The 15578-nt window shown below is 42.4% G+C and overlaps 1 protein-coding gene across 1 annotated transcript in view; it reads left to right on the forward strand.

The window, feature by feature from the left end:
- Positions 1 to 6235: 6235 nt before the first annotated feature.
- RHOJ (ras homolog family member J) overlaps positions 6236 to 15578 on the forward strand; it is a 79722-nt gene continuing 70379 nt past the window's right edge. Inside the window, exon 1 of the mRNA XM_080807740.1 lies at positions 6236 to 6882. Within this exon, the coding sequence (XP_080663866.1) occupies positions 6501 to 6882 (382 nt within the window). The 5' untranslated portion in view covers positions 6236 to 6500. The remainder of the gene's footprint in view (positions 6883 to 15578) is intronic.

Consider the following 15578-nt stretch of genomic DNA (forward strand, 5'->3'; position numbering starts at 1 on the left):
GTTAAAAATGTATGCTACTGGGAGCACCTGGCTGGCTCAGTCAGTTAAGCATCCCACTCTTGATTTCAGCTCAGGACTTGATCTCAGGGTTGTGAGTTTGAGCCCTGTGTTGGGCTCCATGCTGGGTGCAGAACCTACCCTAATTTTTTTTTTTTTTAAACTACGTTATCGTTATCATTATGATCAACATGAGGTAGGATCTTCCCACCTGGTGATCCTTAGTGAAAGAAATTCCAGGGGAGAAGAGCATCTATTTCTGGAGAGCAAGAGCAAATGCCCCAGAAATCATTCTTATTTGCCAAACCTAGATCAAGTACCTGCTCCCACCCTAGAGGGTGGCTTTAGCCTGCGCTGAACAACTTGGACTTTAGGTACAAGGTAGAAGGAAAATTGGAGTGCCATTCCCAAAAGACGAAAGAGATCTAAGATCGACAAAAGCAACAAATGTGATCATTCAAATAGGAAACAATAGCAGTTGCCATTTTACAGAGTGAACAACAGTATTCATGAAAAGGGCACAGCCTCTGAGCCTCGTTGTAAAGAGAATTCCTTTATTGTTTAAAAAGTTGTATTCGATAATTATAAAAACTCCCTCCCTGACTCAATGAAATTGAGGTTTGGAAGAATTCTGAGATATAATAAAAAATAAAAATACAACAGAAATAAAACCTTGGGCATCTGCAGAATGAACAACAATTATCATGAAGTCTCCACATTTGAGAAAACAAATAAATGATGGTACCGAGCGTTTGCGATAATTGGAATTAGCCATGAATGCTTTGGAGACGTGCATAGTGTTGGAGGATCACCTTCCTTTCAATATGAAAGAAAAAAAATAAAGTTTGGATAAAAGCTTGCATATGTGAAATTTACAAAAACAAAACCATTTTACCAATTTTCTCATTATAAAGTTAGTAAAACGTATATTATTTTATCATACAAAACTATGGTCTAAAGAAGTTACCTTCAGAACTTCAGAGTAGACAAAAGAAATATACATCTCACAAAATCGATTACAATTTCTTCAATTTTCCAAAAAGTAAGGGAAAGTACAAAATAACTTCCAAATATAATGTGATCAAAAACAAAAGAAGCAAATCAAAAACCACTAGCATTGTTGAAATACTCACAGTACTTTTAATAAGTCAGCACAATAGTGAATAGAAAATTCACAAAAAAGAAAATTTTGAAAAATTGAATGGAAAATAAACACTTTGTAAGAATTCTCCTTGTTGACAGTAGAGGAGAGTCTTTTCTAGGGCACTCAACCTGAAAGCCCTGTGTCCTTCCACATAAAGACTCCACCTACCTTCTGCCCTTGGTTGCTGGGGTTACGATCACAGAAGGCTTTGTTTTCCTCCCTTTGTCCTGGGGGTTTTAATAGATTTGCTTGAAGCTGTTTTCTTTCTCTTCACTCTCCCACTTATCTCCAGCCCGGGTTTAGTTTCCAGATCTTTCCTCAGTCCCTGTCATGCACAAACACCAAATCTGAGATCAGAGCTGAGGTCTCACTTAAGCACTGACAGTCTTTATATCTCTCTTTATTCTGATGCAGGTGATTTCTAGACACAAATTAATTAGCAAATGGTCTGTTCAGGAAGTATGATCACACACATTACGTCCACAGAGTAGAGTTGCATTTCCCTCGGCGTTTAGTGTCTCACCAACAAGGAGCTGGTCAGTAACCTGCAGGCTCTCAGGAAGATTGATTTGTGGGTTTAATCTGGTCACAACAACCAAAACACCTCCTCATATACAAACCACATCCCATGTTCCCTGCCCTTCCACTCCTCAATCTTTGTATCAATTTTTCATGTAACAACCAGGCATCCTAAGTATAGGGCACATTTGGAGTTGTTTTTCTAGCAGAGGTAGAGACTTCAGTCTTTCTCACTTTCTGCAATAGATTCTCCCATGTAAAAAGGGCAGTAAGGTGTGGCAGGGCCCTGAGCCCACAGAAGTTCAGCCTGAGGCAGTGACACTAATCCTTTCCCACTCAGACAATGACCAATTCAATGACCTTAGGCATCTGGGGCCCATTTCACTAACAGGTTGAAATAATCCTCAAAGATCTTTGACTATTCCTGCTCCATGGCCTTGACGGAGAAACAACTTAGCACCCCCTCAACCTCAAACGTGTCTGCCTTCCAAAGCATACCTCTTCAACCTGGAAAATCAGGAATCAATCCAAAATCTTTCCAAACTATTAGCTATCTCTTCCAGATAGGGGAAACTTGAAAGATCCCTAACCTCTGGGCTTCTATGGAGGGGAACCAAAAAAATGTTTTTAATAGTCAGACTATCCACAAGCCTGAGACAAAGCTTTGGTTTGTTACAGTTTGCAATAGTGAAATACAGAACACACACACACACACACACACATATACCTACACACCCCTTTTCCATTACTGGCCAAATCAGCTTCTTCTTTCTTAGACAGAAAGAAGTCCCCATCTGCCTGAGATTCACAAGTAACTACTTCTATAAGAATTAAGAGATTCAGCAAAGAAAGAAAAAATCCTTCAAGCAAGGAAAAAGGAAGCCAGTTCAAGAACTATAAAAAGATCATATCCAAGAAAATGTGGCTGATAAATGATTATGATATCTTATCACACTGTATCATATGACATATGATTGTAATAGTCAGAGGCTGAATACAGGTGGTCTGACAGATTAAAAAAACACAGATACATGTGTGTTCCTGATCATAATGACTCATCCCTCTTGGGGAGCAGCCGTTCCAGACCAGGCCAGTCTTAGGACAGCCTGTTAAGTTTTAGCAATGTCCCAACTGATCTTAAGGGTTAGGTCCAGGGGGAGATTTCGGTCAGAACTCCTAGAATTATGCTTCCCCTTTCGGTCTCCCACCTCCCCACCACCACTAGAGGCCTGACTTCCGCTTTAGCCCCAGAGAGGGCCTCCTATGGGACAGGGGGTGACTAGTGACTGGGCTGAACATCTTGGAATCTCCATAACCACAGCACATCCCACATTCCTAAGACTGGATTCAAAACATTCTCCTATGGAGAGGCTAATCCAGAATCAGAGTATCTGACCCAATTGCCTTATTTCCCTGTGCAACTTCTAGTTTCAAGCACGAAAGAAAAAAAATAGAGGAGAAAAATCTGGGCTCTTTAATAAAGCCTTACTGAAACTGAAAACAATCAGAGAAGTCAGAATTTTATACAAAAATGCTCTCCTGGCATTTGGGAAAATTCGTGTGAAACCAGAGCTCAGGGGACAGGAGGGAGCCAAGGAATTGAGATCTCAGAAAAAAGCAGGAAGTATCACCCAACAAGATTTCACCACGTACTGGTAAGTTTGTGTAAACTTGGTGCTCGAGGTAAACCAATAATTAATGGCTACAAAACCACCACTCGATCATTCAAATGGCCCAAGATCCTTAAAATACAGGCATCTGGTTGAGACTGGTTCAGCACATGGTTTTCATACTACTTCTAAATTCCTAACTATAAATCTTTGGAATTAAAGCATATTCTTGACTATTCTACCTGGACAAGGAAGCAGTCACAGTTCAATGGACTCCGAGACCTATAAAAATAAGGTTGAACCATCTTCACTTTTTTTTTCTTTAAATTTTGTTAATCTGGCTTGAGCCACCTTTTAATTTTTTAAAAAGATTTATTCTCACATGGGCAATGTGATTCATAGAATCAGGAGACTATTGAAATTTTAACTCTTTTGCCATTTTCCATAGAATGTCTTAAACATTTTTTTCTTATAAATATTCAGTCTGGCAGGGGGAAGCAGTAAACAGTGATGAAACAAGTTTATTTTCAGAGATAGAGCCAGCATTCTTAACTGCCATGCCCATCTTTGCATACAATCCGATCTGGCAAATGTATCAGTCCTCTGAGTTAGAGGTCAAGGACCACACTGGATGCTTCCAGTCTCTTCTTCTTGTCCCAATTTGTAGTCACATATCAACTGGCATGGACTTAAATACCTGTATGTGATGACACATGATTTAGGTTAGACACAGATGTAGGTAAATTTCACCCAATCCAATTTCTTAGTTTTTTTCTTAGGCCAAGTGTTCAGTGGGCTCAAGTGTATTTGTGGTGGAGGAGTGCAGGTGGGGCCAGCCATTGCTTGAGAACTCCATATTTGAAGGGAATATTCATTCCATGCAGTATTTACTGCCTGATCTCAGGGACAAGGTCAAAGTCAGAACCCCTTCCAAGTCCTGCCAAACACCTATCATCTCACTGTGCTCAAAAGTGGTCTTGTTCATCTTCAATTTGGGTTTCCTGACATTCTCAACCACTCTATCTGCCCAGATTTGTGCCAGCTTCACACTTGAGGGTTTTTTCTAGAAGAAAAACATAAGTTTTCAAATTGCAATCTTATTATCACATATTCCTGGTGTTTCAGGTAGATTAAATGAAAATAAAATTATCTAGATCACATGCAATCATAGGTGCCTTCAAATGCTCCTGAATGACATGAACCATAAAGAATTCACAGCTTCCGTACCGCTAACGTAATCTCAACTAACTAAACCCTCTCTGTGATCTGAACTACCTCTAAACTGTTCAGGCTGTTCACCAATATTTAGTTCCCTCCTTCCCAACACATGGGAGGACTATACTTCTGATCTTGTTGAACCGAGCTAGCATGGGTATGTGACTTGCTCTGGCCAATAAATGCAAGAAGAAATGTCACCTTGAGAAGGACACTTCAGGAACCAATGCCACTTGACCACATTAATCTCTTCCTCTGACGCAGGGGTCATCGTGTTCTCATTGTGGATGCTCCACCATCCCAGATCCCTGAATGAGGGAGACAAAAATATGCAAAATGGACAACAATGTGAGCAAGAAACACACACGTTACTTAAAATAATTGTGCTTCGGGACTGGTTTGTTATGGAAACACAGCCTAGGCAAAAAATATTGGGATACCAAGCCCAGTGGCAAATGTTCTATAATCTAAAACAGAATAAATCTGGGGTTCTACCTGTTACACTGTAGCATATATATGTTATGTATGTATGTATGTACGTATGTATGTATGTATATGCATGTAGCAATTTATATATATACATAATACTAATATCCTATATCATTGTATATTATTATATTATGTATATTATCGTTAGCCACCTATTAAAACAGACATCTCCCCCATCTCCTACACACACAAAAAAAAACCTCCTCAAATCAATCGGGTAATCTAAATGCTTGAAAATAAGTGCTCACAAATCTCAAATTAACTGAGACTCTCCCATCAAAAAAGTCTTGATCCATTTGTCAAAATCATTTACAGAGTTCTACTTCTTCTCCAAGACCAAGTACATTACTCAAACACAGGGCTTCAGAGGAACTTCATTTTGAGCAAATCAAGAGATAAATAAATTAGCTGCCAGTGGCTCCCTTTGTAATGGCAGAGGACCAGGCTGACCCAAGGGGATAGGAGTAAATCACAAAGGGAACCATCCAAGCAAAGGCAGCATTAGGGGACCTGAAGCAAACCAACACAGCCATCCCACATACTTTCATTCCCAAGACCGTGAGCCAAGCACATGTGTGTTTATTCGCTAATAAGAAGATGCAAAACATCCCATGTCTCATTGATTTCTTATGTGCTCTGACCATAAAGATGTTTGTGTCTGGAGTACACGTCTGAGCGTTGTGCCCAAACGTGGCAGCTCATGAACCTGATCACGTGTGTTATACTTATGATCTATAAGAATGTATTCCTTCGAAACAATGTAATGCTGGAAGGTTTTCCTCTCTCTCTCTCTCTCTCTCTCTCTCGCCTGGATGAATTGCCTAAAGTTTCTCATTTAAGTATGTGAAGAACTGTCCATTTTTACTTTGCAGAGCTTTTCACTGGTGACTCAGGGAGGGATGATGTCATATGTTATCCTACAACGGCTGGTTCTCTCTGCTCACTTAAACCATTCCCTCCGGTTTCTGTAGCAGACAGCACTCCCCAGTTTCCATCCTGTCGTCAGCTTCTCCTCAGCCAGCCCCAGGCAACCAGCCTCCCCAGCAGCAGATGAAACAGGAAGTCTGACAGCTTGAGTCTGCAGTGGGACCCCTAGTGTTTTCCCACTCCTTGCCCTGGCAGCGTTCCCCACAAGTATAAACACACACACACACACACACACACACACACACACACACACACACACAGAGCTCCCATTGTTGCAGCCTTCCCCAGCCCACTGATCCTAATATGGAATGCAGCAGGAAACCCATGATTTCCTGATACTCGGCAAGCTGGAGGAAGCACGGGAAAACTCCATTAAGAAGCCCAGCTTCCCTCCATGTTAGATGTGAAGTGGAAAAGGGGGAAGATTTAGCAGAATTCCGTGTCTTCAGCCAGGCTGGAGAGGGGAAGGGCACAGCAAAACCCTCGGGCTTTTGAAATTTCTAGACTGCCAGGAAGCCCCTAGAATTCAGAGAAAAATGAGGGTTTCTTAACTCAAACTAGAGGGGAAAGGGGACAGATGCTTTTAATCATTCTCCCAAATGTGTGCTACCTTTCTTGACCGGGATGGTAAGCCTGAGGGCATGTGCCAGCTGCCTCGGACAGGTCCCTGTGACCCCAGGCACCCCAAGGAAGGCAGAGTGATCTCGAGCCCGCCGCTCACTCGCTTCCCGCGCTCCATGGGCTTGGGGAGAAGCAGGAGAAGCCACAGCAACTGCCCGGTCCCAGCAGCTGGAGCCGCCCGGATGAGCTGCACAGAGGGAGGTGACAGCAGCTGTGGCTGCAGGGGCCCGGAGGAGAAGAAGATGCTGAAGTGTGTGGTGGTGGGGGACGGCGCCGTGGGGAAAACCTGCCTGCTGATGAGCTACGCCAACGACGCTTTCCCAGAGGAGTACGTGCCCACCGTGTTTGACCACTACGCAGGTAAGGGAGGGAGCAGAACCCGGCCGGCCGGCTGGGGACCGGGTGCACGCTGCGGGCGGCCACACCCCAGCTTTAGTTCTCAAGGCAGCCGTCTCGGGTGCGGGCCTGGCAGCTGCCAGATCACAGAGCGGAACACACACAGCCAAGGTCTCCGCTGGAACGGTTAGGACAATTTGTCCGTCCATTGATATCCTCACATTTTTTCCTCCTTAAACCAAATGACTAACACTGGGGAAATACCCTGAACTGCCCTCCAGGCTTTGGGGACAGAGATCTCACTCAACGTTCTTGGGAAGATTCGTAACTTTTTATGGGAACATCCTAAAATGTAGGGTAACTGCAACACAATTTTAAAAAAGCACCACTCACGACACAACTAGTGAAAGAAGTATCTTTGCCACTTTTCATCTATTTATCTCATGCCATTCATAAATGAAATGGTAAGGTCAACACTCATTTTTCTATGAAAATCAGTGGCTGTACTACTGTACTTTTATTTTCCTAGGGCTGTAGTTGGCGGGGGGAGGGGGGGGGAGTACCAAAGGTTTTAAGTATCTATTAGGCAGTCTGTATCTTGAATTCAAAGAAACATTTTTAATTAATGTGTTTTTAAAGTAAAAATAAAGATAAAAATAAAATTTGAATCATTTTAAAGTATATCCAGAAGAGGATTAAATTGGATATAAAGGATTTTAAGGCATGACAGTTAAAATACAGTAGTCACAACTTATTCCTTTCAGTTACTTTTGTTTTCTGAGTGTTCTAAAGTTTGTAGGTGTACTTGTCAATGTGATAGCTTATCTCGATTTGTCCATTTTTTTTTAAAGATCTTATATATTTGAGAGAGTGAGAGCAAAAGAGCACAAGCAGGGAGAGGGCAGCGGGAGAGGAGCAGAGGGAGAGACAGACTCCCCACTGAGCAGGGAGCTGAGGGGGTTCTGGATCCCAGGACCCCGGGATCATGACCTCAGCCAAAGGTAAATGCTTCACCAACTGAGCCACCCAGGTGCCCCATCAATTTTTCCATTCTCATTCTTACTTTTTCTCTCAATTTCCAAAGCAAATCTTATCGTTCCTCAAAAACAAGTTCATGAAATTCTTCAAGTTTATAGTAACCTAATTTTATAATTTTTTTTTAACAGAGTGATCGGCTTGGTGAGTTATCAGAGATTTGAGATTTCATAAGAGAAAATTTTCCCTTCCTTCACCTTGGCTTTGGGTCAGGTTCAGCAGAGGGGAAGTGGCCCACAGGAAACCTGTGTGAATGCTGGCTTTGCTATGTGGCCATTTGAAATCCTCCCTCTGTTAGGAAGTAGCTTCTTTTCCAGAGCAAAACAATCACCTAAGTCCCCTCCTTCTCCTATAGTTACATGTTTTATGACAATATTACATAGCAGATTGGGAGAGTACCACCATACCACATTGAAAATAGTATCTACTTCCCAGAAGGTTTTTTTTTTTTTTAATATTTGTAAAAATTAAGAGCAAATTTTAAGTCTGGCTCCCTTAAGCTTTTCTGAAAATATAATGACTGTGCCCAGAGAAGACATTTAAATGAGAACAGAATAAAGAGAACAGAAAATTTTCACTCTGAGAGGAAAAAAAACCAAAAAACTAATAAGATTAAGAAGTCTGGGAATTTAAGTTACTAAGATACTTGACATGGAAACATCTTAGCAAAGTTTATTTATTCTACACCCTCTTTCTGCCAGGAAAGGAAACTGGCTGCTACCTAATTCCAAAAACTTTTAGATCAAAGGTGGGGCGCAAAATTTACTAAAGGGAGAGGCCTCAAGTGCTTTTGGAAATGATGTATCCTTATCCCCATCTATTGGTTGAACCACTTGTCAGCCTAGTATGAGAAAAAAAGGATAAAACCATCTTCAGGGATTCAGTCAGCCTATAAAAAATATCTGAGATCAAACAAAGGCTGAACTACCACCTAGATTCTACAGGATGGAGTTATCTTATATTTCAATTGTGTATATATTACTGCTATTTGAGAATCAAAGCACCTTAAAGATTTTGGCTACTCTATGGTTTTACCTCTCTTCCCCGATGTGGACAAGTATCCAGTGTCCAGTCCCTGGGTCCTACTGGCACATTCTGAAATCACAAGCAGCAACTGAATTCCTGACTCTTTAGGAAATTGCAGCCGAAGTCTACAAGAGACTATCCCTTGAAGATTTTTCCCGAACAGCTGCCCATCCCAGGAAAGTAGAGCTATAACAAAAATAAGGATGGAAGCATACCTGACATATTGCTCAAGATGGTGGGCTCTGAAGCCAGAGAGCTTAGTCCCAATACTGGCACTGCCACCTCTGTGTGGCCTTGAATAAGTTACTTAATCTTTCTGTCCCTCAGTTATCACACACACAAAAAAAGAAGAAAAACAACAACAACAACAACAGAAGTATCAGGAGTGTTTGTAAGAACAAATAAATTAATACATGTGAAGTCTTAGAACAGTGCCTCACACATGGTCAGTATTAGGTACATAGCAGCTATTATTGTTAAGAATAAGTTTTCTACATTTACACACAGTCATGAAAGGAAATTAAAATGTAATTAAAAGACAAAGACTACAGGGGTGCCTGAGTGGCTTAGTCAGTTAAGCGTCCAACTCTTGATTTTTGGATCAGGTCATGATCTCAGGGTTGTGAGATCAAGCGCCGCATCAGTCTCCACACTGTGCATGGAGCCTACTTGAGATTCTCTCTCTCCCTCTTCCTCTGCCCCTCCCCCCCAAAATAAAAAGATAAAGATTACAACAAAGAAAAATACAATTCTAAGAGTATCCTCCAAATGGAGTAGGAAGTGATGAAATGCATGTAATGCCCTTATAATATAGTAATCACGTGTATTGATAATTGACAAATATGCATGCAGTAATAGTAGAGGGATATTAAACTGGGAGGGGAAATATCGGTTTTGAATGAGTGATTGTAAAAAAATAAATAAATAAATAAGAACCAGCTAGAAAAAATATTGAAGTTTTATGAATCTTAGTTCTTTTCCTTCTACCCAAAAGTATATCTCCTGCAGGCATCTTTCCCCCAGGCATCCTTCCCCTCCAAGCCCCCTTGACTCTATAAGGAGAGTTCCTTGCTTCATCTTCAACGCATCTCTAGAAATTTCTTTACATTTCTAGAAGATAGCTTCCTCCATGTAGAGCAATTTATTTGTTTTCTTGTTTTTCCCACTCCCACTGTGCTCTGAGCTCAGGGAGAAGGTTGTGTCTTGCCAAATCCCATGTCAGTTCTCAGCCCTCATCTTATTGGATGGCTTGGAGGCTTTTTTATGGCTTATTCCTTTGTGTGGTTTCTGGGATAACAGTTTCTCCTGGCTTTTATTCCCTTTACTGGCAAATCTCTCTCCATATCCTCTGCTGCCTACCATCTCTTCCCAACCAATGTATGTTGGTAAACCTCAGTGTTCACTCCCTCAGTTCTCTTCTCAATTTACTCACACCCAAGCTGGTTGCATTTAGTCTCATGGCTTTAGTTATTATTATTTAGTTATTATTCATATACCAACAGCTCCCACATTTATATCTCTGGTCCCAATATTCCCCCTGAGACCCAGCCTCATATATCCAATGGTCCCTCTGAATATCTAATAGGCATCTCCAATGTAACCTGTTAAAACAAAATTCTTTAACTCCCCTAGTCTAGTCCTCCCCTAGACTTCCCCACACAAGTACATGACAACCGTCTTGCACCTAGTTGCTTAGAACAAAAACTTCAGTACTATCCTTGACTCCTTTCTTCTTATGACAATACCCCCACCCTCTCCATTCAAACGACTCATTATTATTCCTTCCTGCTACTGAGCAGTGCAACATTTGAAATACCCCTTCACTTCTCACCACCTACATTGCTTCACTCTTGTCCAAGTCACCACCATGTCTCATCTAAACGACTGTAATCACCTCTCACTTCCCTGCTTCCAACTTTGCCCCCGTTTAGTCAGTTCTCCACACAGCTGGGACAAGGGCTATTCATAGCCCAATTCCTCCAATCCCTTCACATTCAGACCCCATCATTCATCATGGTCTACAAAGCCCTCCATGACTTGGTCCCTGTCATCTCTCCAACCCCATCTCCCAACTCTCCTCTTCAGTTATTCTGCTCAAGCCATACCAGGCATCTTGGTATGCCTCAAACACATGGATATCCCACTTTCCTCGAAGACTTCACACTGGTCCTTTCCCCAGCCTGACACTGTTCCTGCAGAGCCTCTTCAGCTTCAACTGACCACATTACTTAACACATCCACACGCAAGAACACCAACACACACAGAGTCACTCTTTAACCACTTATCCTGCTACACACCTGAAACATTTCACACTTCTGGTATTATACTTATATTTATTAGCTTACCATTTTTATCCCACACTTGAATGTGAAGTCCATGAGGACAAGGACTTTGTCTTGTTCACTGCTCTATCTCCAGCTTTTATTTATTTTTTTAAAGATTTTTATTTATTTATTTGACAGACAGAGATCACAAGTAGGCAGAGAGAGGCTGAGAGAGAGGAGGAAGCAGGTCCCCTGCCGAGCAGAGAGCCCGATGCGGGGCTCGATCCCAGGACCCCGGGACCATGACCCGAGCCGAAGACAGAGGCTTTAACCCACTGAGCCACCCAGGTGCCCCGATCTCCAGCTTTTAAAAAAAGACTCTCAATAGATAGTTATTGAATAAATAAATTGGTATGTCTTAATCATCATTGTCTCTGTCCAGTGCTTAGGTAATTTCTGGTCCATTGAAATTGCTGAAAAAATGAACAAGCTACTGGTCCAATCTTTAGGAAGGAATATGTTTAGAAATTTATTAAATATATTCCATTTTTGAACTATTTCATTCACAAGTATTATTTTATCTCTAGTGGAACTATAACATAGCATTGAATTTTCTTGACCCGAGCAACCAATGTCACATCCGTTGAGTAATGTAACTCTGCAATACATAAATTTCATTTGGAAACAGATGAGCTGCAAATTGCCCCATAAATATTATATTCAAAAGCCTACCAAAATTTTGAGAGGCCCCCTCAAAGACTTACAGCTCTTGTATACAGAGCATGCTTCAGAGTGACCCCAAGTTCAACCAAGGGCTAGGACTAAAAATTAGGGAGAACAAGATGAAAGTAGATAGGGCCACTCATCTTGCAAAAGGGAGCCTGAGAAACCTCACTGGGCCCTGCTTCCTATTCCCTTCTAGGATGACTCCAGATGCCCTAAGAACCTTTAGAGCTTTCACAACTTCCCATAAAACAATCACACTTCTTCTATCTTTATCTTATCTTGAACTTTGAGTTTTGCAACAGACCCCCCACTGATGAAATATTATCCAGTGATGTTCCACATAACATATGACATCAGGACAGCACTTCCATTTTGTGTTTTGTTAGCTTGTGTGTCAAGTTAGATTATGTCTGTGGTTTGTATGTTCATGTACACAGGTATGTCCAATAAGCCTGTTCGAGTAGGACCTGTGCATGGTGTACCTCATTTACCACTTCCATCAGCCTCTGGCCTAGAACTGATTTTTTCTGTGGCTTTTTCTTCTATCACCACCCCTCCCAGAATTTGTCAAAAAACGATCTGTGTTTCAAAATTCATTTTTGAAGTCACTATTTGCAAATCCAGCCGCCTATGCAGGAAATTCACACGATTCATGGAAAGGGGGGAGAAAATCTAGTTGTTCTATCAGCTGAGTGAGATGTAAAAGGAAGTCGTTTCACAGAGAGCCAAGAGTCAAGTCCAACTTTTTCACCTAATTAAATGGTAACCTGTCCAAGGTAGACTTAATCACAACCTTAATGGCCAGAGCAGGAGGGGAAACTGTCCAACCACCAGGGAAGGGAAGGAGAGGGAATAACACAAAATAATACAAAGTGAATAAAACCAAACCCGAGCCTATAAAGGTCTGTGACATAGTTCTACCCATTTGGGAATATTTACTCAGGAGTTTCTCTTTTGCTCTTCCTGAAGACAGCCGAGAGTCTCTAGAGAATGGAAGAGACTCCTTTTCTGTAAGCTAAAAGGAAACCTGAAACAACTCTCATGAGACTATGAGCTAAATCACCAGATTTTAACCTTAGATGAAAATATAAAAGAAGTTTGTCTAAGAGGAGACAAGAACGGACCAGTGGACTCACTCACTCTGTTCCTTCTAAATGCAATGATGCTCAAGCTTTGCGCAGTGGCAGTATCGTAGCCAATGAGGTTTATCCGAGGCGCGATTATTGCTAAATGCAATGATGCTCAAAAACACAAAATCTTGTAGGTATCCAACCCCCCAATATCTCCTTTTGAGGGGGTGTAATGTGTGGCTGATGCTTTTTCTGGACCCTTGGAGGCCACACCAAAGGTGCAGTGGCAGGAAATACATGGACGGTTCCTTCCACCCTGAGATGTTTCTGGAAGCAAGCACATTCACAGGCTTCAAGGGTGTAAATTACACTCCCAGAGCCAAAGCAAACTGTAGGGATGGTGAATTGTGAGCTGCAGCTCTTGGAAGTAAGAAAGGAGAACAGAAGAGGGATAAAGAAAATTAAATATCTGTGACCCAAAAACAACCATGCTCCCAGGACTAGAAACAGCATCTGCAGTTCCCAGCCATCCTGCACTCCAGTTTTAGCTGGCAGCAAACCAAGGAGCGAGACCAGTTCAGGCTTCAGTGGACAGGCTCCCTGTGACCAAGAATCTTAGCTCCACATGGCCTGACTCCCTCCATGTTCAGGCTAGGAAATCCTTCATAAATTTTACTACTGACCTGCCCAAGGAGGCTGGGCTTCAGGGAAACAGTATTTTATCTCTGGAATAGCTTTTTCAAAATCTGCCATTTCTCCCTCTTAGTGTGAGACAAATAGCAAATTTGGTTCAGGGATGGCCCAGCACATTGGACATTTACGTTTTGGGTACAGTTGGCTTGTTTTACAAAGGCAGCATGAAGATGCGCAAATGAACATAAGGCCCCTCGGGAAAGGACAGGTAACACAAGTCAAGAGAAACAGTCTCCCTCATCAATCCTGTGCACAAGATTACAAGGGCCTATGAGGGAGACCCTACCCACGTACAAAAATCCATGCCACCCGCTGGGTTAGTCAGCAGAATCCAAACAGTTAATTTTCCCGGGTGTAATGCACTCTGGATAAATTCCATCATGAATTCAATAGAGACCAACTGTGAGTCAGAGTGTGGCCTGGCATTGTTCCTGAAAGCTCTGAAGTCCACCAGCTTCTCGATTGTGTCCAATTTTCATGAAACAAAAGGACCTGATTCATGTGTATCCCTGGTTTTGTCTCAGTCGTGAACAACAGCTCTTGTTTCTGGTGCTTTTCCCGTTACGGCCGTGCATGATCCAACAAGCGATGCAGTAGTGTTAATTATGAAACTCTAGTGTCACTAGTGTACGTATTAACAACGACAGTCGCTGTACCGTTCCAGAGTCTTCGCTATGGTTCAGGCACGTTTGAGGTATTTTCACACATCAATTCACCGCTTCCTCACCATGATCTTGCGGGTGTACTCTTCTCCCAATTTTACTGATGAGGAAATAAAGGCACAAAGATATTAATGAATATGCCCAAGGTTGTTAAATGACTTGCAAAGGAGTAAATGGAGGCCAAGAAGCAGCAAACAAACAACATAAGCAGCCTAGAGTTTCATGGCTATTAACGTTAATCAAAAAGCCACTGTTAGTTAGGGTATACTAACCTAACCTGAACCTGTAAGGGATTAACAGCGCGTCAGGGTGTTTCTTGCTAATGTTATGGTCCTGGGCAAGGATTCAAGTCAATGGGGTGGCTTCCCTCCATTGAGTCATGTAGACACCCGGGCTCCTTCCATCTTGTGACCCTGCCATCCCCTGGGATCTCACAGTTATCTGCATCCAACCAGCCTAATGAGAAAGAACACAGACAAACTCGAATGGAAAGTTTCATGGGCCATGCCTGGAAGTGACAGACATCATTTCCAGTCACACTCCAGACGACTTGTAAATGAGTCCGAGGCCACGCCTCAGTCAAGAGAGGCTGGGATAGGAAGCCCACCGACGGGCCCCACAGAGGGAAGAAAAGATTTCAGTGGAGACCAGGCATCTCTGCTTCTATCAGGCTCTCCAGCCACTAAATATCCCTTCACACTTTTCCCCCATGTAAAACCAACTTGCCCTTTTCCACAGAGGGACCACCCAGGGTCCCTTCTGTCACCACACCCGGTCAGAATCTAGTGTTTGCAGGTGATACACATCTGATGGAGACGTGGCTCCTGGTGGTCCGCCGGGACAGTCATCATCTGCCCCACTACACAATCGCCCCTTAAACAACGGTAGAACAGGAATGGAATAACCAAAATATCCAAAACCTCTTCAGAAAAGGAAAGAATGGGGGGCACGTGGCAATAATGGAATCCTGATAGCAAACATTGGGAAGACCCTCTGGGCTGTCAATGGAAGTAGTTTCTTGAATTGATCCAGATGCTCTTCTCTGGGAGGAGAAATTCAGGCTTCCTTTAGTCTTGACTTTGCATCCATTAGTCTTGGCTTTTCCTGGCTCAGGTCTGGGAGCTTCGTCTTGTTCATCCATTGCCCTCCATGACACACATCTCAACTAGGCCTTTGGGAGCATGCTTTGCTTGGGGACTACACTTTCACAGCCTGCTTCTTGCTTCTACAATTTGGGGGCTCA

The sequence above is a fragment of the Martes martes genome (assembly GCF_963455335.1).
Source record: "Martes martes genome assembly, chromosome: 7".
In the NCBI taxonomy this organism is placed as follows: domain Eukaryota; kingdom Metazoa; phylum Chordata; class Mammalia; order Carnivora; family Mustelidae; genus Martes; species Martes martes.